This window comes from Myotis nattereri (assembly GCF_964212035.1).
Source record: "Myotis nattereri genome assembly, chromosome: 5".
NCBI classification, from domain to species: Eukaryota; Metazoa; Chordata; class Mammalia; order Chiroptera; family Vespertilionidae; genus Myotis; species Myotis nattereri.
This window is the reverse complement of record NC_138080.1, coordinates 5,379,455-5,406,610: the sequence shown is the minus strand read 5'-3', so window position 1 is coordinate 5,406,610 and position 27,156 is coordinate 5,379,455. Positions and strand designations below refer to the sequence as shown.

The 27,156-nt window shown below is 46.2% G+C and overlaps 1 protein-coding gene across 1 annotated transcript in view; it reads right to left on the bottom strand.

Moving 5' to 3' along the window:
• Window positions 1–22,927: 22,927 nt before the first annotated feature.
• MAPK9 (mitogen-activated protein kinase 9) overlaps window positions 22,928–27,156 on the bottom strand; it is a 54,065-nt gene continuing 49,836 nt past the window's right edge. Inside the window, exon 12 of the mRNA XM_081091927.1 lies at window positions 22,928–25,974. Coding sequence (XP_080948053.1) covers window positions 25,832–25,974 — 143 coding nt within the window. The 3' untranslated portion in view covers window positions 22,928–25,831. The remainder of the gene's footprint in view (window positions 25,975–27,156) is intronic.

Below are 27,156 nucleotides of genomic sequence, written 5' to 3'. Positions count from 1 at the left end.
CACAAAGTGCTAACACAGTTCGGCTGTGTTCATGCAGAAACACCTGTCAAACTGCAGGCCCTGCCACCCCCGCCCAGAGCAGCTGTCACGCGCTCTGCCATCGCAGCCTCTTTAACCCTCCACGGCCCCGGCACAGCCACGGCGTGGGCCGTGTTTTACTCAGGGGCTCGGCAGACCAGCGGGTGTCAGGTCGCTGAGCTGGGGGAAGCCCCGGGTGCCCTCAGGACCCGAATGCCTCCGATGACTGATGGGCACCGCCCTGCATGTAGAAACACGGAACAGGGGAGTCCAACCATTTCCAGGGGAATATGTGACGAGTGGGTCACATCTCCCACCCGGGGTTCTGAAGCAGGGTTACCTTCTCCCAGGACCAGTCAGCCGCTCCCCAGCCACCTGCCCAGGGGGGTGGGGGTGGGGGGGTCTGGCTGTCTGAGTGCAAGGTGGCCGCTTCCGCCCGCAGAGCTGCCTCCCTTCTCCTGGCCCCTCTGACTGCCTCTCTTGTGCTCCGGGTCTGCTGAGGGCTGACGGGGAAACCAGAAAATGGCTGGCTAAGGAGGACCAGAGCCCTCCTGTGCGTCACATACCAGACTCCCAGCCCGCATGCAGGATGGTGGCGACAGAGTGGCTGGGTGCCTGTCCTTGAGCTGCTCACAGTGGAGGCACTGAGGACTGGCACTGAGCTGCCAGGATCCCTCGTGCCGGGGGACTGGACCTTGCGCCCCCTCCCCTCCTTCCTAACCATCCACATTTGCCTGACTCCTGTTTGACCATCCCATCCAGAGTGGCTGGGCATGGCTTTCTCCTCAGAGCTTCCCTTGACTACCTGACTCCAGCCCTCCTCAGCCCGGCGTGAGCTCAGGACGCCCTGGGCCTCCCACTAGGGCCTCTGCAGAGATGTGCCCGGGTGACCACGTGGTTTGATTAACTTAGCGGTCTCCACAGTGGGAAGTGTGTCCCCAGTGTACAGACCAATAGGAGGAGAATGGGAAGAAGCTATGGGAGCCCCTTTTAGAAGTCATCGAAAGGGACTTTGTTAGATAATATTTGCAACATAAAAAGATGACCTGTCACATGTATGTAAGTCATAATGCATGACAACAACCTAGATTGTGGGGGACCTCCACCCACCAGACAGTGCGGCGCCACCAATTCCTCCAATTCCACCTGTGCCATTGTCTCTACTCACCCCACTCCCATCATTCCCACTACCTGGAATTTTAAAAATATTTTATCTCTTAGATTCTACGCTACCTGATATGAAACTTCTAGAGGCCCAGTGCACTGATTTGTGCATCAGTGGGGTCCCTCAGCCTGGCCTGCTGAGATCAGGCCAGAACTGGCTCTCTGACATTCCCTGAGGGGTCCCAGATTGCGAGAGGGTTCAGGCCAGGCTGAGGGACCCCACCAGTGCACAATCGGGGAGGGGGAGGGGTGTGTCTGGCCCCCAGTCTCCAGCCAGACCCAAGCAGCAAGCTAACCTACCAGTTGGAGGGTCTGCCCCCTGATGGTCAGTGCGCGTCATAGCAACCAGTTGAATGGTTGGAGGGACAATTAGCATATTAGGCTTTTATATATATAGATACTACAAGGCCGTAGTAATTAAAACAGCATGGTACTGCATAAGAACAGACACATAGTTCAGTGGAGCAGAATAGAGAGCCCAGAAGTAAACCCATTCCTATAGAGTCAATTAATATTTGACAAAGGAGGCAAGAACATACAGTGAGGTAAAGACAGTCTATTCAATAAATAGTGTTGAGAATGTTGGCTAAATATATGTAAAAAAATGAAACTAGATAATTTTCATATATATAAATAAACTCAAAATGGATTGAAGACTTAAATATAAGATTTGAAACCATAAAACTCCTAATAGAAAACATATGGAGCAAAATCTCTGACATAGTTCTATGTCTTTATTAATTTTAGGGAGAGAGAGGAAGGGAGAGAGATAAATGTTGTTGTGAGAGAGAAACATCAATTGATTGCCTCCTGTACACACACTGACCAGGGATCGAGCCTGTGACTTTCTATGTGCCCTGCCTGGGAATTGAACCCACAACCTTTTGGTGTATGGGATGACGTTCCAATCAACTGAGCCACCCAGCTAGAGCTCTCTTAGCAATATTTTTCCTGATATGTCTCCTCCATAAAAGGAAATAAAATTAAAAATAAATGAGACTACATCAAACTGAAAAGTTTTTGCACAGCAAAGGAAACCATCAACAAACAAAACGACAACCTACTGAATGGGAGAAGATATTCACCAATGATACATCTGGTAAGGCGTTAATATCCAACACTTATAAAGAACTCATATAACGCAACATAAAAAATATAAACAATCCAACTAAAAAATGGGCAGAGGACCTGAATAGACATTTCTCCAAAGAGGACATACCAATGGCCAATAGACATATGAAAAGAGGCTCAACATCACCAATCATCAGAAAGATGCAAATGAAAACCACAATGAGGTATCACCTCACACCTGTCAGAAAGGCTACCATCAATCAGTCAACAAACAACAAGTGCTGGCGAGGATGTGGAGAAAAGGGAATCCTGGAGCCCTACTGGTGGGAATGCAGACTGGAGCAGCCACTATGGAAAACAGTATGGAGGTTCCTCTAAATGTTAAAAATTGAACTGCGTTATGACCCAGCAATTCTACTTCTGGGTATATATCCAAAGAAACGCAAAACACTAATTCAAAAGGATATATGCACCCCTATGTTCAATGCAGTGTTGTTTAAGTAGCCAAGGCATGGAAGCCAAGCAAGTGCACATCAACAGACAGCAGTTTCAGAGGCTGCGGCACATATATACAATGGAATATTACTTGGCCAAAAAAAAGAAGGAAATCTTAGCATTTTGACAACATGGCAGACCTAGAGGGTATTGTGCTGAGTGAAATAAGTTAGTCAGAGAAAGACAAATACCATATGATGTCACTTATATGTAGAATCTAAAGAGCAAAATAGATGAACAAACAAAATTAAAACAGACTCATACATACAGAGGACTGATGGTGGCCAGAGAGGAGGGGAGTTGGGGGATTGCGTGAAAAAGGAGAAGGGATTAGAAGTATACATTGGATGCTCTGGCCGGTGTGGCTCAATGGTAGAGTGTCAGCCCACACACTGAAGGGTCTTGGGCTCGATTCCTGGTCAAGGGCATATACCTAGGTTACAGGTTCAACTCCCAGACCCAGTGTGGGAGGGGTGTGTGTGGGAGGCAATCAATTGATGTGTCTCTCTCACATCAATGTTTTTTTCTCTCTCTCTCTCCACCTCCCTCCCTCCCTCCCACTCTTTCTAAAAAGAACCAGTGGAAAAAAATATTATTGGGTGAGGATTAACAACAACAACAAAAGAAGTACAAATTGTACAGTTGCAAAATAGTCTTGGAGATGTAAAGTATAGCATAGGGAATATAGTCAATAATATTGTAATAACTATGTCTGGTGCCAGCTGGGTATGGAAATACTGGGGGACGCTTTGTAAAGTACATGATTGTCTAATCACTATGCTGTACACCTGAAACCAATCTTCTATAATAATAAAAGGTAATATGCTAATTAGACCAGACGTCTTCTGGATGTCATTCCAGACATCCTTCCTGACGAAGCCGGGGCTGGAGGGAAGCCAGCCCGGGTCCCGGGTGCGGAGGGAAGCCGGTGCTGGCAGCCGGGGAAAGGAAGGCCTACTCTTGCATGAATTTTTGTGCCTGGGGCCTCTAATACTAAATAATATTGAACATATACTATAATTGAAAAGTATATGCATGCACTGCACAAAATAAAGTTGCAAATAAGTGAAGAGTTACATGTTCTTTTAAAAGTTAAAATGCTACATGATCATTAAAAAATATAGGTAATTATATATGTATCCTTGGAATAGATGTTTAACCAGGGAAAATACTCATGTGACATATGGTAGACTATGTTTATGAAGCAAGTGAATGAAAAATTTCATATTTATGTTAAATCAAAATTCATATTAAGTTTTAATTTTAAGTTCACTTAATGTTTATATATAAAATTTTAGTGCTAAAAATATTTTATTGCAGCCCTAACCAGTTTGGCTCAGTGGATAGAGTGTCGGCCTGTGGACTGAAGGGTCCCAGGTTCGATTCCGGTCAAGGGCATGTACCTTGGCTGCAGGCACATCCCCAGTGGGACTGTGCAGGAGGCAGCTGATCGATGTTTCTCTCTCATTGATGTTTCTAACTCTCTATCTCTCTCCCTTCCTCTCTGTAAAAAAATCAATAAAATATATTTTAAAATTTTTCTAAAAAAAGTATTTTATTGAAAAAATATGTATCTCTAAACAATACACTGTACGGTTTAGCTTGCTTTTAAGTTTTATAATCGTGGTGTCGCCTCAATGAGGCATGTGGCCCGCCAGCTGTGAGTTTGACATGCTTGCCTGTGACTTGATTTTGTTCACCTAACATGTTTCTAAGAGTCTGCTGTCAGATGGTCCATCATGTGAGTGGCCCACAACTTCTTTTCCAGCCTCCGCCAATGGAACTGGGGCTGTTCTAGTTGTTGCCACCAAGCGCAGGGTTCCAGGAGTGCGCACACACACACACACAGTTCAGCAGGGACGTCGGGCACATAACTGCTCCATCGCAGAGGATGCAACAAGTATTAGAGTAGATAAGAACAAGGAGGAAGACACAGAGATGTTTATCCAACAAAGAAAATTATCTTAAAAACTAAAAGGGGAAAAATAAATTGTATGCAAACAGGAACAGACGAAGCTAACGGTATATGAGATCGCTAACATACTTGACTAGTGCCGACTACCCACAGAAATCCTGACCCTGACCTAGTATGCTTCGGGTGGTTGTGGTTTGGATGCAGTGATTCAGAAATTACTTGGGGTGCATGCTAGGATTAAGCAAATGATTAAATATATTGATGTTTTGGGGACCCAGGTTCTCACTGTTGGAGAAAGGAGATGGATATATTAAATTTTAGTTAGAAAAGATTTCTGGCCCCGTCCACTGAGAAGGCCCGAAGGCCATGGCGCCAAGGCAACAATAAGCACATCTGAGGCCCAGATCCTGGCTGCCAATCCCACCCCCGCCTGAAAGGTGCCCAGGCCTCTTGGAGGGATGGCTGACTGTAGGCCTGGGTCAAAGCCCTGTGAGGGCTGGGACAAAGACTCATGGGAACATGTCAACAGGGCACAGAGACCAGCCGGAACGGCCATCCCAAACACCCAGCACCCCATCTTTGCAAACTCTACAAAGGCACCTCTCCCCTGCTGGGCACAGGGAGGGCGGGGAGCCCTGTAATGCAGGGAGAGCAGGGCGGGAGCCCAAACCTGGCTCCCCTGTCCATCACAGCTGACCACGGGGCCAGAAGACCCTGTCCTCCTTGCCCGCCAGGCCCTGCAGGCACAGAGGAGGCCTCTGTGTGGCCGTGGGCCCAGGGGGCGGACACACTTAGGGGCAGCCTGTGGATTCCTCCTTGAAAATCCCTGGCGGACGCCAGCAGCCTCTCCCCTGTTCTCCCTGCTCCCTCCTTTGCACCCAACTCGGGTATGTCAAAGCGAAAACATACTCAGGGGGTTCCTTTCAATTGTCAAATGTGCCACCCTCTGTCGACGCCCCCCTGCACCAGAGGAAACCCAACCCCACAGCTCCTCTGCTAGCTCTGCTGCAGCTCATCCCACCCCACCACGGCCTCGGGGTCATGCACCTGAAGGTCCCTCCGACCTGCCCAGGGGGCTCTGCCCTTCCACTGTCTCACAGCCGGGGTCACCCACTGCTCAGGGCCACTCTCTCTAATTAGGCGAAGGTGCTGCCCCCACCCGTCTCTCTCCACCCCAATTATCCTGTTTTATTGTCTCCCCAGCACTTACCCTCGCCACACCTGCTGTGAGCACTCAGGGGCCAGAGCAGAGCCTCTGGGAGCTCAGTGCCTGCAGTGGGCGAGCGCAGGGACAGCTGCAGCCTGGCCTGTCGCCGACACGGTGGCAGGCGTGTGGCTTTCGGAGCCCGTCCTGCCACGGTTGAAACCCCAGCTTTGCCCCTTCCTGGTCCTGAGACCTCCAACAAGTCCTGTCACCTCTCAGCCTCAGTTATTCCAACTGTGAGATGGGGACACGGCACCTCCCGCCGGCACTTCTTCCCAGGGCACGTCTGGCCCCTGAGCCCAGCAGCACATCTGCCGCCCCGCGCCCAGGAGGAGGAAGGGGACGGTGGGCCCCTCCAGCGCCCACACTGCCCGCCACACTGAGCAAGCCGCAGGCCGGGCGCCTCCCCACCGCCTCCCCTCCAGGCCCCCCTGCCCCCTGAGCACAGGATGAGGGGACTGGGTCACCCCCGAGCCCCGCTGACCCCCGCCCCGCGGCTCTCCATCCGGTCCCAGCTCCGCACAGCAGCGCCTCCTCCCTCAGACAGGCCCTTTCCTCCCTCACCAGCACCGGCAGGGTCAGCCCTGCTCGTCCCATTTCAGAGCCCGGGACGCTGAGGCCCAGCGGGGCCGCGGGTGAGGCTGGCTTTTCCGGCGCCGGCCAGCGCGCCTCAGGAAGGGCCGGGCTCTCCGGGCCAGCGGTTCTCAACCTTCCTCACGCCGCGACCCTTTAACACAGTTCTTCATGCTGTGGTGACCCCAATTTCATTGTTACACATGGAACATCATTAAAGCATAGTGACTCATCACAAAAACAATATGTAATCATATATGTGTTTTCCGATGGTCTTAGGCGACCCCTGTGAAAGGGTCGTTCAACCCCCAAAGGGGTCGCGACCCACAGGTTGAGAACCGCTGCTCTGGGCGGCAGCGGGGGTCCACCGCCTCCTGCCCGCAGCCCCTCCCGCCGCCGCCACCCCGGCCCGCACCTCCCCGGCCCGCAGCGCCCCCACTCACCGGCTCCCGGCGCGCCCGGACCCGGGCCCAGCACTTGGCCTGCGCGCCCGCTGGCAGCGACCCTGAGCCTCCCGGTGCCCGGCTCCCCGCCGCTCCATGGAGGGACTGCGCGCAGCGCCCCCTGGCGACCGCACGGGGAGCGCGGGGCGCGCGGATCTGGCGGGGCTTCGGCGCCCTTCCCACCGCCGTCCGCCCATTTCTCCCCGGCTCCAGGCCTCAGGGTCAAGGGGGAGCGTCCGGTGTTTAGGGCCCTGGGCTGTGGCATTCTCCCACCCCCGTGCCCTGGCCATGGCTCCTTCCTGACTTTATCCCCGATGGGCTCTCTTTCCTGGCAAACCCCTGGCACCCGAATTAATCCCCGATGGGCTCTCTTTCCTGGCAAACCCCTGGCACCCGAATTAATCCCCGATGGGCTCTCTTTCCTGGCAACCCCCTGGCACCCTGTTACCCGGTTCACCCCTTTCCTCAAGGCTGTGCCCTGGCTGCCCCTCTGGGCTCTCCTGACATGGGTACTGCACTGTGATTGCTCTGTTGTCTCTGAGTCTTGTGGGCACAAGGTGGGCATCTAGGGGGCAGGGTATACTCCACTCCATGCCCCCAGCCCAGCGCCATTGTTGGGGGGGCGGGGGGGGGGCGGGCGGCAGGCTCAGGAATTGGCCTTGACCTGGGCTCATTTACAAGACAGTTGCCCAAGACTCTGCCGAGACCTCAGACTCGGGGCTCTGGGTGGGTCCGGGAATCTGCCTCTGGCAGCCGTGGTAACATCATTACAGGTCCCCGGGTTCACCCACCTTGGACTGCAGAAAAGGCACGGGGTGTGGTTTAGGACACCCAGGTGTCTAAATGTGATGCCCGCCACCTTGATAATGTAAAGTGAAGGTAGGTGGGAGCAGCGTGGTGTGGGGACTCAAGGAGGCAGCGACAGGTGCTCACAGCTGCATCCTAGGAGGCCTATTCAGGTCGGGTGAAGGCTGGGCAGTAGCTGGACAAGAGCGGAAGCCAGGACACCCTTCGGCCACGGCACCACTGTCCCCGGGCAGGAGGACTGTTTGCAGGCAGGTGATGATAGCCGAGGGAGGAGGGACGGAGCTGAGTTACCTCTGGGGGATGAAGTCTGCAGGATTAGACCCTCCTTCACCCAGGCAACTCTGGTCCTTAGTTGTCAACGCAGCTGGACTAGTACTTAAACCTGCAACCATGGAGGGAGGTCTCCAGAGACAGGCACACGTGTCTCATTTATGACACAGGAGCATTCAGGGGCAGTTGAAAATGGGTGAAGGAATGGCATGCAGCTGGGTGAGGGCAAGAGGGAACCGAAGGGTCCTGACAGTGCGGGGGAGCATCACAGCCCAGCTGCGGGGGCTGCACAGGGCCCTCCTGGAAGGATGCGTGTGGATTTGTGCAGAGGTGGCAGCTGGCTGTTTCCAGAACAGTGGTTCTCAACCTTCCTAATGCTGCGACCCTTTAATACAGTTCCTCATGTTGTGGTGACCCCCAACCATAAAATTATTTTCATTGCTACTTCATAACTGTAATTTTGCTACTGTAAACAATATTTAATTATATATGTGTTTTCTGATGGCCTTAGGCGACCCCTGTGAAAGGGTCTTTCAACCCCAAAGGGGTCGCGACCCACAGGTTGAGAACCGCTGTTCTAGAATGACTGGCAGGCCAACCGGATGCACACTCCGAGCCTCATCCTAGCTGCCGGGCCCCACTCAGCAGGGCGCAGCCTCCACCCAGGCCTCAGCGGATGAGCCCCTGTCCTCTCCTTGCATGAAGCCAACAACAAAAAGAGGTTATTTATGGAAATAGTTGTGCTGAGTCACCTTTGCATTTTGAAATAAACGATACAATGTTGGGTTCAGTTAGCATCCATCTCCACCTGTATTTGCTCAATTTTGGAATAAAAATGATAGTAGCCTCCTAAACTGGGTTGGGTGGTTTGACAACCTTGGGTAGTATAGGGTTTGTCCATTTCTTACAAGTTTCGTGAAAACTGACCTGTAAGATGAATGTGCCCTGGGGAGTGTCTGGGGCGCCCTTCCTCTGATAGTCGCGCTCCATTCAGGTTTGCTGGAGGCCATCGAGCACACTTAGCAGCCAAGAGCTGGGGCTGGGCACCAGCCTCAGGCCTCAGGCCTTGCCTCACACACATGGCCGTGGGAACTCCTCTTCTCTTCCTGCCTCGTCTCCCCAGCGTCTCCATAAAGGTGCTGCCGACCTCAGAGGAGCTGCTGAGAGGAGTAAAGTTCATATGCAGGATGTGCTGAGTGTCACCATTCTTTCTGAGATCATTTCAGTGCTTGGTACAGACATCTATCTGCTCCTTGCAGATTGCCACATTAGAATTCTGTAAATTTTCTGTTTGCAGTTCTTTGCTTTTCCACTTTGCATGTTACATGCATACTTTTTTTTCCTTGATCAGTATATCCAGAGATTTATTTACCTTGTTAAACCTTTGGTTTTGCTAATTTTTTCTCTCATTGTTATTTTCTATTTCCTTGTCCCTGCACTTTTCTCCCCCCCGCCCCCCACTTTATGAACTTATTGAGGTGACACAGATGAACAGAATTATCCAGGTTTCAGGTGCACAATTCCACAGCACATCATCTGTGCACTGTACTGTGTTCACCATCCCCAGTCCCGTCTCCATCTATCACCATTAGCCTCCCTTACCCTCTTCTACCCACCTCCACCACTTCCCCCAGCAATCTCCAAATTTTTGCCCCTATCCATTGGTTTTCCTCCTTTTTTCTCTTTGCCCAATTCCTCCCCCCCGCCCCACCAAGCCCCCCAACCCCTGTTTTCTGACAGCTGTAAGCTTGCAGCCTATCTGTGTGTCTGTCTCTGTTTTGCCTGTTAGTTCATTTTGTTCATTAGATTCCACATATGAGTGAAACCATATGGTACTTGTCTTTCTCTGACTGGCTTATTTCATTTAACATAATGCTCTCCAGGTCCATCCATGTCGCAAAGGGTAAGAGTTCCTTCTTTTTTACTGCTGAGTAGTATTCCATGATGTAAATGTACTACAGCTTTTTTACCCACTCATCTACTGATGGGCACTTGGGCTGCTTCCAGATCTTGGCTATTGGAAATAATGCTGCAATGAACATAGGAACTAGTGTTTCATGTTTGTTATCCTCACCTGAGGACATGTATATTGATTTGAGAGATAGAAGAAGAGAAGAAGGGAGGGGGGAGGAAGGGAAGAGAGAGAGAGAGAGGAGAGAGAGAGAGAGAGAACGTGCGCCTGGACTGGGGATCGAAGCTGAAACCTTTCTGGTGTATGGGATGTTGCCTCAACCAACTGAGCCACCCAGCCAGGGCAGTGTTACCGTTTTGTGTTTTATTTTCTTTCAGGTAAGGCAGTTTCATTTTTAATTTTTTGAGGAAGCTCCATACTGCTTTCCACAGTGGCTGCACCTGTCTGCATTCCCACCAGCAGTGTGCTAGAGTTCCCTTTCTCCACATCCTCGCCAACATTTGTTGTTTGTTGATTTATTGATGACTAGAGGCTCAATGCACGAAATTCGTGCAAGGGGCTCAGCCCTCACAGCTCTGCCTGCCTCAGCGGGACCTCACAGCCCCGGCTTAGTCTGGAAGGTCGTCCAGAAGGATGTCCGGAAGGTTGTTCGGCTGTTCAGTCTAATTAGCATATTATGCTTTTATTATTATAGATAGCCATTCTGACAGGTGTGAGGTGATATCACACTGTGGATTTAATTTGCATTTCTCTGATGATTAGTGATGTTGAGCATCTTTCTATATGTCTACTAGAGGCCTGGTGCACAAATGCATGCACAGGTGGTGTCCCTCGGCCTGGCCGGGGTGTGGGTGTGTCGGGGGGGGGGGGGTGGGTGGGAAGGACTGTGAGAAGTGGGCCGGCCATGGGAGGTTGGCCGTAGGAGTGCACTGACCACCAGGGGGCAGCTACTGCATTGAATATCTGCCCCCTGGTGGTCAGTGCGCATCATAGTGACCGGTCGTTTGGTCATTTGGTCGCTTAGGCTTTTATATATATAGACTAGAGGCTTGGTGCATGAAATTTGTGCTCGGGGGGCGGTGTCCCTCAGCCCACAGGGATCGGGCCTAAACCGGCAGTTGGATATCCCTCTCACAATCTGGGACTGCTGGCTACTAACCGCTCACCTGCCTGCCTGCCTGATTGACCCTAACTGATTCTGCCTGCCAGCCTGATTGCCCCCTATCCGTTCCCCTGACGGCCTAATTGATGCCTAACTGCTCTCCCCTGCTGGCCTGGTCACACCCAACTGCCTCCCCACCCCTGCCAGCCTGGTCACCCCCAACTGCCCCCCTGCCAGCCTGGTCAGCCCACGCAGCCTGGTCGTCTCTCACTAACACCCTGCCGGCCTGGTCGCCCCAAGCAGCCAGCTGTTTGGTCGTTACTGTGACAGTGTCCCGGACAATTTGGACATTCCTCTATTATTAGTATAGATTAGCCATCAGTATGTCCTCTTTGGAGAAGTGTCTATTCAGATCCTTTGCCTGTTTTTTAATTGGATTGTTTGTTTGTTTGGTGTTGAGATTTTTTTAAAAATATTTTATTGATTTTTTTACAGAGAGGAAGGGAGAGGGATAGAGAGTTAGAAACATCGATGAGAGAGAAACATCGATCAGCTGCCTCCTGCACACCTCCTACTGGGTATGTGCCCGCAACCAAGGTACATGCCCTTGACCGGAATCGAGCCTCTGACCCCTTAGCCTGCAGGCCAACGCTCTATCCGCTGAGCCAAACTGGTTAGGGTTGGTGTTGAGATTTTTAAAGTTCTTTATAAATTTTGGATATTAACATTTATCAGATGTATTAGCGAATATGTTCTCCCATTCAGTGGATTGTCTTTTCATTATGTTGATGGTTTCCTTTGCTGTGCAAAACTTTTTAGTTTGATGTAGACCCATTTATTTATTTTTTCTTTTGTTTCCTTTGTCCGAGGAGATCAGAAAAAATATTGCTCTGAGAAATGCCCAAAATTTCACTGCCCATGTTTTCTTCCAGGGTTTTTATGGTTTCGAGTCTAACATTTAGATCTTTAACCCATTTTGAGTTTATTCTTGTGTGTGGAGTAAGAAGATGGTCTAGTTTTATTTTTCTGCATTTACCTGTCCATTTTTCCCAACACCCTCAAATGAATAGACATCTATTATATTTTTTTCTCCTTTACTTCATATTAATTGACTATGAAGGTGTGGGCTTATTTCTGGGCTCTCTATTCTGTTCCAATGATCTATAAGTCTGTTTTTATGCCAGGACCATGCTGTTTTGATTACTATGGCATTGTAGTATACTTTGATATCAGGTAGTGTGATTCCTTCAACTTTGTTCTTCCTTCTCAAAATTGCTTGTGGCTATTCAGGTTCTTTGCGGTTCCATATAAATTTTTGGAACATATGGTCTAGTTCTATGAAAAACACAGTTGGTATCTTGATAGGAAGTGCATTGAATCTGTAGATAGCCTTGGGTAGTATGGACACTTTAATGATGTCAATTCTTCCTATTCATGAACATGGTATATTCTTCCACTTATTTGTATCTTCTTCAAGTTCTTTATTCAGTGTCTGATAATGTTCTGATGTATTAGCAACATCGGAACATTATGAGTACACATCTTTTACAACATCGGTTAAATTTATTCCTAGTCATTTTATTCTTTTTGAAGCATTTGTGAATGGGATTGTTTTCTTAGTTTCCTTTTCTGATAATCCATTATTGGTGTATAAAAATGCTATCAATTTCTAGATATTTATTTTGTATCCTGCTACTTTACTGAATTCATTTATCAGTTCTAGTAGTTTTTTGTGTTGTTTTGTTTGTTTTATGTGGATTCCTTAGGGTTCTCTATATACAGTATTATGTTATCTGCAAAAAAATGACAATTTTACTTCTTCCTTTCCAATTTCGATGCCTTTTATTTTTCTTCTTGTCTGATTGATGTGGCTAGGACTTCCAGTACTGTGTTGAATAAGAATGGTGAAAGCGGACATCTCTGTCTTGTTCCCACTCTCAAGGGAAACGTTTGGAGTTTTTTCCCATTGAGTATAAGTTGGCTGTGGGTTTGTCATATATGGCCTTTATTACGTTGAGATGTTTCCTCTATTTCCACATTGCTGAGAGTTTTTCATCACAAATGTGTGCTGGATTTTATCAAATGCTTTTCTGCATCTATTGATATGATCATGTGATTTTTTTTATCTTCCATTTTGTTTTATGTGGTGTAGCACATTTATTGATTTGTGAATATTGTACCACATTGCTGGATGTGTTTGCTAATATTTTTGATCCTAAGGGATATTGGCCTATATCTTTGTGATGTTTTTATCTTATTTTGGAATTAGGACAATGCTGGCCTCATAAAATGTGCTTGGGAGTCTTCCTTTGACTTGAATTTATTGGAATAATTTGAGAAGGATAGGTGTTTGTTCTTTGAATGTTTGGTAAAATTCACCTGTGAAGTCATCTGGTCCAGGACTTTTGTTTGTTGGGAGATATTTTTTTATTGCAGCTTCAGTTTCACTAGTTGTAATCCGTCTATTCAGAATCTCTGATTCTTCTCGATTCAGTTTTGGAAGACTGTATGTTTCTAGGAATGTATCCATTTCATGCAGATTGTCCACTTTGTAAGCAAACACTTGTTCGTAATATTTTCTTGCACATCTTTGTATTTCCTTGGTGTCAGTTGTTACTTTTGTTATTTATTTCAAAGAACCAGCTCTTGGTTTCATTGATCTTTTGTGTTTTGTTTGTTTTTTTTAGACTCTATTTCATTTGTTTCTGCTCTAATCTTTATTATTTCCTTCTTTCTACTGACTTTGGGCTTTGTTCTTTTTCAAGTTCCTTGAAGTGTTAAGTTACATTGTTTATTTAATAATTTTCTTGTTTCTTGAGATAAGCCTGTAACGCTATGAATTTCTCTCTTAGTACAGCTTTTGCTGTGTAAAAATAACTTGGAAGTCATCCTTCGTCTTGAATTTTCTGGAATATTTGAGGAGGATAGGTGTTAGTTCTTCGAATGTTTGTTAAAATTTGCCTGTAAATACATTGGTCCAGGACTTTTGTTTGCTGGGATTTGCTTTATTACTTCTTCAATTTCATTTGCTCTTATTGGCCTATTCCAGTTTTCTGATTCTTCCTGATTTCATTTTGGAAGATGTTATGTTTCCAGGAATTTGTCCATTTCACTCAGATTGTACAGTGTGTTGGCATATAGTAGGTGTACCGGTTAATAATGCGGATTTTTTTTTCAATAGATGGAGTTACACATGTTGATATATATGCGATTTGATATGTATGCTGTTTTGTTGTATTGACAACAAGCTTCAAAACTTTATATATCAAATTTTCTGAAGGTGTTAACATCATCGGTATCTTTACGCTTAAAAATGTTGAATTTCGTGCCAAAAAAAGAGCACAAAGTTTTAATTCATTACTTTATTTTGAAGAAAAGTGCTGCTGAAAGTTATCATATATTTTGGGAAGCTTATGGTGAACATGCTCCATCTCAGGATACTTGTGAGCGCTGGTTTAAACGCTTTAAAATGATGATTTCGATGTGAAAGACAAAGAACATCAAGGTCCATTTGGACCACGCTTTGATCGTGAAACGACCAGAATGGGCCAGAAGACACGGCAAAGTAATTTTGCTTCATGATGACGCACCATCACACACTTCAAAACCAGTTAAAGACACGTTAAAAGATCTTGCCTGGGAAATATTAACCCACCCGCCATATTCACCAGACCTTACTCCTTCGGATTACCACTTGTTCCGATTGATGGCACACGCACTTTCTGAGCAGCATTTCAAACCATGCGAAAAAGTGGAAAATTGGATCTCTGAATGGTTTGCCTCAAAACAAGAAAAGTTCTATTGGGACGGTCTCCACAAATTACCTGAAAGATGGGGAAAATGTGTTGCTAGTGATGGACATCACTTTGAATAAAGCACTTTTGATGTTTCTCTTGAAATTATCGTGTTTTCTTTGATTACAAAATCTGCATTACTTTTTTAAATATTTTTTAAAAATACATTTCTTTATTGATTTCAGAGAGGAAGGGAGAAGGAGAGAGAGATAGAAACATCAATGATGAGAATCACCGATCGGCTGCCTCCTGCACACCCCCTACTGGGGATTGAGCCTGCAACCCAGGCATGTGCCCTTGGCCGGAATCGAACCTGGGACCCTTCAGTCCACAGGCTGATGCTCTATCCACTGAGCCAAGCCAGGTAGGGCCAAAATCCGCATTATTAACCAGTACACCTAGATGCTCACAGTATTTTCTGACAATCCTTTGTATTTCTGTGGTGTCGGTTGTTACTTTGCCTCTTTCATTTCTGATTTTATTTATTTGGGTCCTCTCTTTTTTTTCTTCATGAGTCTGGCTAAAGGTTCATCAATCTTTTTTATCTTTTTAAAAAATATGTTTTTAGAGAAGGGAAGGGAGAGATAGAAACATCAATTGGCTGCCTCCTACATGTCCCTCACCTGGGATCGAGCCACAACTTGGGCATATGGTCTGACCAGGAATTGAACTGGTTCATGGGTTGATGCTCAACCACTGAGCCACTCTGGCCTGGCACTGTTTATCTTTTTGAAGAACCAGCTGTTGGTTTCAATGATCTTTTTGATTGTTGTTTTTTTCGTCTCTATGTAATTTTCTTCTGCTCTGCTCTTTATTATTTCCTTCTACTTCCTCTGGCCTTTTCTTCTTATTCTCATTCTAATTCTTTTAGTTATAGGGTTAGGTGGTTTACCTGAGCTATTTCTTGTTTCTTGAAGTAGGCCTGTAAAGCTATGAACTTCCTTCTCAGGACTGCTTTGGCTGTGTCCTATAGATTTTGGGTGATTGTGTGTTCATTTTAATTTGTTTCCAGGAATTTTTTTTATTTCTTCCTTGATTTCATTAGTAACCCATTCATTGTTTAATAACAGACTATTTAGTTTCCATGTGTTTGGATGTTTTTGAGCGTTTCTATTGTAGTTGATTTTTAGCTTCATGCATTGTGATCTGAGAGGATGCTTGATATGATTTCAATCTTCTTGAACTAGTAGAGACTTGTTTTGTGTCCTAATATATGGTCTATCTTTGAGAATGTTCCATGTGCACTTGAGAAGAATATATACTCTACAGCGTTGGGATGAAATCCTATATAATAAAAGCCTAATATGCAAATAGACCAAACAGCAAAACGACCGGTGGAACAACCAGTCACTATGACATGCACTGACCACCAGGGGGCAAACACTCAATGCAGGAGCTGCCCCCAGGCTACAGGCCCCAGGCCAGCCAAGGCGGGTACCAGCAGGGGCCCTCCAATTGCCCACTGGTCACCTCACAGATCTGCCCTGATCGCCAGCCAGACCTAGGGACTGTACTCATGCATGAATTTTGTGCATCGGTCCTTAGTGATCTATAAATATCAATTAAATCCATCTGATCTAGTGTGTCATTTAAGGTTGCTATTTCCTTATTTATTTTTTTATTTATTTTTGTCTAGAAGATCTATCCAGTGATGTCAGTGGGGTGTTAAAGTCCCCTACTATAACTGTATTGCCGCCTACCTTTCCCTTACAGTCCTCTGGGACTATTTAGGTGCTTCTGTATTAGATGCATATATGTTTATCAGGGTTATATCCTCTTGTTGGATCAATCCTTTCAGTCGTATGTAGTGACCTTCTCTGTTTCTTTTATGGTCTTTGTTTGAAACTCTGTCTTGTCAGATATACGTATTGCTACCCCTCCTTTTCGTTTCCATTTGCTTAGAAACATTTTTCCCATCCCATTTTCAACCTGTGTGAGTCTTTTTTTCTGAGTTGGGTCTCTTGTAGACAGCATATACATGGGTCATATTTTCTTATCCATTCAGCAACCTTATGTCTTTTGATTGGAGCTTTTAATCCATTTACATTTAAGGTTATTATTGATATGTACTTATTTATTGTCATTTTTTTCTTTATGCCTATATTTTTTTCCCCTCTCTATTTCTTCTTCTTACCACAGTCCTTTTAGCATTTCTTGCAATGCTAGTTTGATGGTAATTTTTTTGGGGGGGAGAGGGGGTCTGGGAAGCTCTTTATTTCACCTTCAATTTTGAATGATAGCCTTGTTGGATAGACTAGTCTTGTTTGAAGCTTCTTGCTTTTCATTACTTTGAATACTTCATGCCATTCCCTTCTGGCCTGTAGTGTTTCTGTTGAAAAATCAGCTGACAGACTTATAGGAGCTCTCCTTGTAGGTAACTCACTGTCTTCCTTGCTGCCCTTAGTAACCTCTCTTTGTTTTTACATCTTAATATAATGTGTCTTTGTGTGGATCTCTGTGTTTCTCTGGACTGGAACTCTGTGCTTCCTTAACTTGTGTGACTTTGTCCTTCATCCATTTAGGGAAGTTTTCTGTGATTATTTCTTCAAACATGGTCTCTATCTTTCTCACTTTCTTCTCCCTCTGGTACCCATATGATGCAGATGTTTTGTTTCATGTTGGCCCAACGTTTCCTTAAACTCTCCGCATGCTTTTTGGGGGGGGGGGGGAAATATATATATATATATATATCCCATTGCAGGAAGATTCCTGCAAGAATAGGGCTTCCTTGGGCCTACTCCTGCAACAATAGGGCTTCTTGAGACCGGAGCGAAGCAGAGAAGGGTAGGCTTCGCTCCCTTCTCTGCTGCCTCACTCCCTCCCTTCTCCACTTCGCCCTCAGCTTCCTCCCTTCTCTGCTGCTTCGGCTCCCTCCCGTGTCCTCTGCCTCAGCTCCGCTCCCGTCTCTGCTACCTCCGATCCATTCCCTTCTTCACCACTTGGCTCCCTTCTGCAGTTCTTGGCTTCCTTCTACACTGTCTTCAGTCTTCGCTGGGCACCTGTGTATGCAAATTAACCGCCATCTTTGTTGGATTAATTTGCATACTCTTCTGATTGACTGGTGGGCGTAGCAAAGGTACGGTCAATTAGCATCTTTGTCTTTTATTAGTGTAGAATATATATATAGTTTATTTCAGAGAGGAAGAGGGAGAGACAGAAATAAACGATGAGAATCATCAATCGGCTGCCTCCTGCACACACCCTATTGGGGACTGAGCCCACAACCCGGGCATGTTCCCTGACTGGAAATGGAACCATGACCTCTCTGCCTTGTCTTCTAAATCACTGATTTGATCCTCTGCTTCATCAAGCCTGCTTTTAATTTCCTCCAGGTATTCTTCATTTCTGATATAGTATTCTTCATTTATGACCGGTTCTTATTTATGGTTTCTATTCCTTTTTATCCTCTACTAGAGGCCCGATGCACAAAATTCGTGCATGGGTAAGGTCCCTAGGCCTGGCAGGCAATCAGGGCTGATCTGTGGAGTGACCAGCAGTGTGAATGCGGGGTCCCTGCTGGCACCCGCCTTGGCCGACCTGGTGCCACCTGCTCACCAGCCAGCCCCACCCCCTGCCACTGTCAGTCACTTCCCTCTACAGGGCAATGGATGGGGAGATCAGGGGGCCCCTGCTGGCACCTGCCTTGGCTGACCTGGGGCCTGCAGGCTGGGGGAAGCTCCTGCATTGAGTGTCTGCCCCCTGGTGGTCAGTGTGAGTCATAGCGACTGGCCGTTGCACTGGTTTTTCTGCTGCTTGGTCAATTTGCATAGTAGGCTTTTATTGTATAGGATAGTTCCCACTAAGTTCCTTATAGTTCCCATTAAGTTCCTTATTGTTTTCACTAAGTTCCTTGAGCATCCTTTTAACCGTTACTCTGAACTCTGTTAAATTGCTTACCTCTATCTCCTTTAGGTCTTTTCCTGGAATCCTCCTTTTCTTTCCTTTGGGGGTTGTTTTTTCTCTCTCCATTGAAGTTGTCTCTTTGTGTTGTATATGTGTTACAGATATGCCTGCTGATCCCAGTCTCTGTGGGGAGGCCTTTTGTAGGAAGTGTCCCGTGGGCCCCAGTGGAGCAGTCTTCTTGAACTCCTGAGCTGGATGCTCTAGGAGTAATCCTTTTGTAGATGTTTGGACTCTCCTGTTGTAATTTGGTCTTGACTATTATCCTGTTCATGTGTGGGATCTCCTCTCAGGCTGGCTAACTGTGAGGCTCAGCCCGAACCATGTTGTGTGAGCTGTTGTACAGGTGCAAGTGAAGTTCATCTTGGCAGATTTTGATGCCTGATAGGGTTTCCCTTTGCATCCTACTATTATGTTGTCTGAGGCTGTTTTGTATGCTTATTTTGGGTCTCCTAGGAGGTACTTTTGTGCCAGCCAATGCCAGAAGCTGTCCAAGTTTGGCTCTCGACATCCTGCTTTAAGCGATCCACAGCTGTGGCCGCTTTTACTGGGCTTGTCTGCCCATGGGAAGGGCCAAGCTGAGCTCCTAGGTCAGTGGTTCTCAACCTTGGCTGCACATTAGAATCACCTGGGAATCTTTTGAAAATCCTGATTTCTGGGCCTCATCCTCCAGAAATTCCGTTTCTTTGTTATGGGGTGGGGCCACAACATTAGTAACAAAGAAACAGAATTTCCAGAGGATGAGGCCCAGAAATCAGGATTTTAAAAAGATTCCCAGGTGATTCTAATGTGCAGCCAAAGTTGAGAACCACTGTCCTAGGTTGGCTTTTTAGCAGCACAGGGCCCTAAGTCAGGTAGAGGGTGTGTACCTGTACTATTTCCCTGTCCTCAGCCAGGTGGAGACCCTTATAGGCAGGCTGTTTGGGTCTGCTGGAAGTCAGGAGCTTATATCAGCTCTCCTGTGTGAGGGAAGTGCCAGCCAGGCTCCCAGGCATGTGGAAGGAAGATCTCTAACTCACAGCCAGCCAATGACTGGCTGCTCCCTGAGGCTGCTGCCTCTTCAGCTGGGTTAGTGGTACCAGGTGGGGCCAGCTGGATTCCAGAGTGTGGGATGAGTGGGATTCCTTAGGGTGGGATGAACGCCATCCCGGCGGTGGAGCATTTGCCATTCCCTAGGCTTCACCTGTTGGGAGGGGCTTATGTCTCAGGAGAAATGGCCACTGGGATAGTGGGAGGATGACTCAGCACAGGTATCCTGGCAGCCATCCTCCCAGCACTCTCCCCAACTCCCTCCAACCCCGTCTCTCCTCAGGCAATTCCAGTCCACATGGCCCTTCCCCTGCAGAAACCGGGGTGAGTGACTGGGAACGAAAATTCTGTGCACCTGCCCTCAAAAATAGTGGCTTTGCCTCTGGGAAGCTGTTTTCTGGCTGCTAGAATCTCCAACACAGGTCGCTATGTGGGCAGCTGTTGCCGACTCTGGCTGCCAGGTTGGGGTGCCCTGCCTGGGGGTCCCAGAGGCCCCTCTCATCCCTAGGGAACCCTCCTCACCCTTGGCCTGTCGCTCCTGAGAGCTCGGCCAGCACCTCTCACAACATGCCCTTCCTACCAGTCTTGAGGTGGGTTCTGCCCTTCCTTGTTTAAACATCTCTTCAGCCAGTCCCCAGCTGGCATTTGGGAGTGAATATTCCCCAATTTAGTTCTAATTCTAGTGAATATTCCCCAATTTAGTTCTGATTCTGGGGGGTGGGGGGGTGGGGATCCACTACCATCTTCCTCCTGGCCTACATTGTACCATGCCTTTTTTACCCACTTGGCTATTGATGGGCAACCCTAATGTCTTTTGACTTAAGTATTTAACCCATTTACATTTAAAGTAATTATTGATAGGTAGGTAGTTATTACCATTTTATGATTCATATTTTTATCTCTCTTCTTCCTCCTCCTCCCCCCTCCCCCTTCCTATCCTTCTTCTTCCTCTTCTTTTTCACTAAGTTCCTTTAACATTTCCTGTAATGCTGTTTTGGTGGTAATGGAGTCCTTTAACTTTTTCTTGTCTGGGCACTAGACAAGTTTTTTTAGATTACATAGAAGTGGAGAGACTCTAGAGCAGTGGCTCTCAACCTTCTGGCCCTTTAAATACAGTTCCTCACGTTGTGACCCAACCATAAAATTATTTTCGTTGCTACTTCCTAACTGTAATGTTGCTACTGTGATGAATCGTCATGTAAATATCTGATATGCAGGATGGTCCTAGGCGACCCCTGTGAAAGGGTCGTTCAACCGCCAAAGGGGTTGCGACCCACAGGTTGAGAACCGCTGATCTAGGGCTTTTTCATGAGAGGGCTGGAAGAACTTTGAGTTTAATCTAGAGACCAGAAGATTGGAGCTTATCTTCCCAACTAACGTCTTAAAGGCTGTCTCACAAGATGGGTCCAATTCACTCTATTTCATACAAAGGAACTGTCTAGGACCCATGCGTGGAAGTTGTGGGAGCCAGATTTCAGTTCAATTTAAGAAAGAAATTTCTAACAGTCAAAACTACAAAAAAATCAGTAGGAAGGGCATTCCTGACTAAAATAATCTAAGCAGAGGCTAGGTGAGCCCTCCAGATCGATTCCTGCTCTGAGTGGAGGTGTGAACCAGAGGACGTCTCTACCTTTTCTCTCTCTATGTGACATCTAAGTATGTAAAAAAATTATTTCAAAGCACACTTATAACAATTCTAAGAAAGTACAGTGAAGTTGTAGGAGGAGGAAAGAAAATATTATTGGAGAATCAACTATTAAATTATGGACTTAAGAGTTTATTTCATAACTTGTACATAACGACTTTTATGTTTCCATGAATCTCTATCACAAGCCTCCAGCTCTACCTTTCATCATGCACTGTGTGCATTTCACTGCAGCGAAGCCCCTATGTTCTTTTTGGCACTTAATAAGAATACTGACTGGTGCTGGGGATCAGAGTGAGGGTGTCCCTATATACACCCAAAATCTGTGTGCAAAGTGTCAGAGGGAGGAAGAGCAGAAGAGCCCCCAACGCTCCTGCAGGCGCTGCTTCCCATTAAGAACGCAAAGCATCCAGCAGCTGCTTCTAGAAAGGAGCTCTTGCCACGGCATCCACCAGGATTCTCAGAAAACTTGGCAAAATCTGTGTGAGGAGAGAGTCCAAGTTCTCATCAACGTCTCAAAGGCGTTTAGGACTAAGAGTGAGATCTATCTATATTCAGGGCAAACCTGCACCCCCTCCTCAGGGGCTGCAGCCTTCTCACTGTTGACGGGAGAGGGGTTGGGAGTTAGAAAGCTGATTCTGAATGGTCTCCAACTCTAAAGCACCATGGCAGAGAAACCGTGGTTGCAAACGCCCTTGCTCACAGGATCCTGGGCCCCAAAGCCTTGATCTTTCAAACTATGAAGGAGTGTGTGGCCCTGGGCCTTGAGGATACAGTGAATGACAAGTTCCCAATGGCTTGACAGGTGCATCCCTCTTAATCATGGCCATGTGAAGACTCAAGGGGACCTGACTGGCCACTCTGTCACTGTTATTACTAATTTAGTTACCAACTTTCCTGATTAAAAAGGAAACATATAAAAACACTGCCTTAGTCAAAGATAACCTCATGCTCAAAGTCACACAAGGAGGCACAGAATGAAACTTCATGACGATATCATTATTTTGAAATATTACCCCTTCCCCTACCCAAATCCCACCCCCCACCACCACCATGTACCATTTGTCAATTAATAAAAAGCATTCCAGTACTGTCTACACTGAAAATGGGAAGGTGGTAAGATAGAGAAATGGAACCCAGACCAATATCAAGAGAAATGTCTTCCTTCTCCAGAAGCCGTTAAAAATAAGACTGACACTCATCTATCTGAAATGGCTCTAGTCCTTTTAAGCAGAGAAAAGAAAGTGAGCCTGTGAGGGCCCTTCTACTCCTGTTGTCTTAAGTTGTGAACATCTAAAGTGACTCAAAACCCAAGTGCTCATCTCGTGCACAAACCACAAGCACATGGGTGCCCTAGGGACACGATGTGATACAAGGGCAGACCAATCGGTGGGGTCTCCTGGCCACACCTTGTGAGCAATTACACCACGGCTCTGAATAATTTTGTACTACATTGTTTTGAAAACAGATCCAGGAATTTGCAGAATATTTTCAGTAAGTGATCTAACAGAAATGTTTTCTCTTTCAATTTAAAAACATTTGCTAGTATTGATTGAAATGACGACACTTCAACATCCACCTGTGTTTACGTTAAATCTGTAATCAGTGATGCTGATGTAGAAATATACAGTCAATTGTCACTTCAAAACACACAAAAATTGGACATGCTATACACTTCTCTTTTAAAATGTATCTGTATTATTTTCACCAATCAAAACACACATAATATATTTTATTACAAAACATTAGGCAATATTACTTTTGAGATATGCGATCTGAGAGGTCACACCTGTATTTACCGCCAGCATGAAACATCAGAGGCGTTACATTAGCGATCAAGCAGAAGACCTCGTAATCACCACCACAACTGACACAGCATCAAATCCGGACAAAACCAGCATCCCATTCCACCTTTCGACGAGGGGCTCTGGCTGCCGGCAAGGCCCTGCTGAAGGCTTCCTGTCAGCACCGCGGCTCTGAGTTTGCATCCCAGCGGTAAGAACAGGGCCACACTAGCATCCCCAGACCACAGCCGGTCAGCCCCGAGCAGCATGTGCTTCTAGAATGTTCTCCTACTTGGGCAGACTCTGCTCTCCGGAACCTGCACTTGAAATCAAGACCTGACAAAGGGGAGGCAGTCATTTCGGTTGTGAGTGAAAACAAACAAAACGAACCTAGATCAAATTCCAGGCTAATAACAAATTACCTGGTTTATAAAAATATGTGTCCAAAATAGTTACTTCCAGGGTTGTGTACAATACAAATTACAAAAATAAAATAGAGAAGATGAAAAATTGAGCACATTTTCAGTTCTTATCAGCATTCATCCACAGCGACCAGTGTGAAACCCTGCGCACTGCACCAGGACCTGGCACACCCCCTCGGGAGGCCCTGCAGGGGGAGGTATTCCTGTGGAGCTCTGCTGTCTACAGCCTGTGGCCTGTCCTACGTGCACTCCCTGCCACCTGGTGGAAGGTGGGCTTGGCACGACGTGGGCTCCATCGTGAACACAAGCGGAGGAGCGAGCAGGGGCCCATCTGTGGGGTGCCCGGCTAGGCGGGACTGCCCTGCACCCTCAGCACCTGGTGCTGCATTTACACAAGGCCAGGGCAGAGAATACATTTTTAAAACTTTTCTCTTTCTTTGTTTTTATTTTAAAAGATAGACTCAGTAAAGCTTTTAAAAGAATGTAGATTAGAGAAAAGGCCATTTTAAGATGCTTTTACATGTATAGTGGTAATGGTCTTCACTATACCATCAGCCTCCAAACACAAAAATCATCATCCCAAGCCCCACAAAAGGTGTTTTTGCCTCAGTCCAAGTTAGTATTTCCATCTTGTACTCAAGTGTGTCTAAATCTCACAATGTAAAACTGATTTTAGTATTAAATTTGCTCATCAAAGGTTCTACTTTCCAGTAATAATACCAATCAATAAGATACAACTGGTGCAGAGAAAATAAAATATTGTAGCTAATGTTTATAATAAACTGTCTTATCAAAGTTCCTCCTCAGAACAATTCTAGAGAATGTTGACCCAACAGCTTCCAAAATAATTAAACGTGAGACAGGAATCCGTACAGAATAAGCTCTAGGAAAAGCATTATGCTCACAGGTAGCCAAAATGTGACCATCGGTAGCTCCTTTCCGCAGTGACACTGCAGTACCCAGCATCTCAGTGAATTCTGAATGATTTCCACATGCAAAAGTCTGAAAGCATCCATTTCAGGTGAGCAGTTTAAATCAGGAAAGATGCAATAGTGAACCACGACTCTTTCCGGGTCTCCTCCACGCCCTCTGAAGAGCTTTCCCAGAACACGCACCAGGTCCCTGAGGAGAAGGTGCCAACACCACGTGGGAAGTCACCGGCAGGCGCGGGTCAGCCGGCTGCTCACACAGACCACGGAGACGCCTGTGCTTCTCTTAGGAAAGCCAGCCCGGAGCCTGCTGCGTGGGAAAGGGAACCCGCCCTGCGCAGTCACGTTCACCTTGAACGATGACGGAAGCAGGGACCCATTCGCTGTGGGCAGAGCGAGCCCTCAGGAAGTGCCTGTGACGGCCTTTAGTGGTCATTTGCAAAACCCTACTCTAAAGGCAATAATGGATTCAAGGAGCTATGTGCCGTCATATTACTGAGATGGATTGTTAGGGGGCTAATAAAGATGGTGAATTTTTAGGTAGCATTTTAAACTAATAGTAAGTTCATAAGACCAAGAAAAAAAAGAGTTAGGGTCGACAAGATTTTAAAAGTATATATGTCTAAGCAGCACAAAACACAACTTGGAACTTTGTCATGCAGTGAAGCTGAATGTGCAGCCACCAGACTAATGTGCATGTAAGTGTCGTGGTTTTAGCAGAGATAATTCTCAGCCCCAAACATGACAAATTTTTAAAAAGTTCTATTTTTTATTTATTAAATAGATGTAATTATATTCCTTCTGAAATACAAAAGATAGAATAAATCATACCATAAAAGAAGGTGAGATATGATAATATGATGGTGGCCAATTAATAAACATAAATCTATTTTTTCTGGACAGACACCAAAGTACTTAAGATTAAGAGGTAATTCTAGAAACAGCACTACCTGGAAGACTATTTGGCATTTAAATATTGATTTCCAAAGTTCTAGATGGCAAGTTGGAGCAAGCACTGTGGTCACATGCATATAAGTCCCATCAGTCTTTGAGGATGAGAAATTGTCACTACCATTACCGTACAAGTAAAGAAACAAATTCATTCATTCTAATTGCTCACCTGAAATGACCTTGAACAAAATCTCTACAAGTGTGGCTTGCACTCTGTTCTTCAGACATAACCTGCTTCACTATAATCTAGGCAGGCAATGCTATCAGGACTGAGCGGGGGCAAGGCATCATGTTTCTTACATGCAGAACATGGACTTTTTCTATTTGGTTCCATCAACTCCTGGGCATTTCAGGCCCATGGAAGCGAGAGTTCCTCACTGACAAGCTTGCTATTTCGAACTCATCATCGACAACCTTCAAGGGGTCCCGTGGAGGCATCGAGGCTGCTGTCTGTGTCTGAGGCCAGCGTCTGCTCGGTGGACATGGATGAAATGTCATTGATAGATGACGACTGAGAAGGAGTGGCGTTGCTACTTACTGCTGCATCTGTGCTGAGAAAACCAAGCATAATGCAACCTGAGGCACGACGCTGCTGCGCACCCGGCAGGGAGCCGCAGGGCGCCCCTCGCTTGTCCTCTGGTGTCCCGGCCGAACTATTAGTATAAATGAGAAGTTAGCTGACTGTACATTTTGAGCTTTTCCTAGAGTCCTCTTTAGGCCCAGAATCCCAAATATTCCTGTCTTTCTCTGAAACATTCTCCTTTTCTTCCTAGTGGCTAGGCATCATATATGTATAATCATGTTAACTACTTAAAAATGCCTGCTGGGTTAAAAAGGATATTAAAGAAAATTGCTGAATGTATCCAAAAATTATCAGTATCTCAAAAGGCTTAAGCCCAAATAGGATTCAAATGCCACCAGACATTTCAGTTATAATCGCAAACACTCGATCCAAGGACAAAAGCACCAGCTTTGAAGAATTCTTTTGCAATAAAAATACCTACTAAAATAAGGGCTGTATACAAACAAACCAGCAAGAAAGGGGGGGAAATGTGGTGTCCTCCTGTTCATTTTATTTTTGTTTTAGAAATCTCCAAAATTGACATATTAAGGCAAATGAAATTATCCTACTTGCTACTATCCATATTTTGGTCTGGTCTGAGCAAAAATAAAACATTCAGGCCCTCAGAGGTTAGTGTCTGCAGTCTTAAATGTGGGCTTAATTAAAAAGCACCTAATCTCATGCTGAAGTTACACGACCTCTAGATGACTGACCCATTTGTCTTGCTGAATATAAAATTCCATAATAAGAAGCAGTGCACACAGGCCATAGAAGCTGGGTGAGAAAATCTCTATAATGAAGAATTTCCGTGAGAAAAACAGGTAGCCTCCCACAGGCTCAGGAACAGACATGCTATGTCTCTAGTGATCACACAGTTGCCTCGCTGTTAGGCTTCTCCCATTAGGCAGGTCGAGGAGAAAACGGTGTAGCTGTATGAATAATTTTCTCAAAAGAAAACCAAACTCATCTTAATTAGATTCACATTCGTTTTCGTTTTAACTGGGTGTGGGCCAGGACAAAGTGGGTCATGCACATCGAAAAGGCTTTACATTCCGTTTCCTCATCTGGAAATGGAGCTGACAGCAGCTGCTGCAAGGCTGGGACAAGAATGTTTACAATGAGGCTCGTTCACTGCTTGGCACCTCAGTACCTCAGTGGAACGTCAG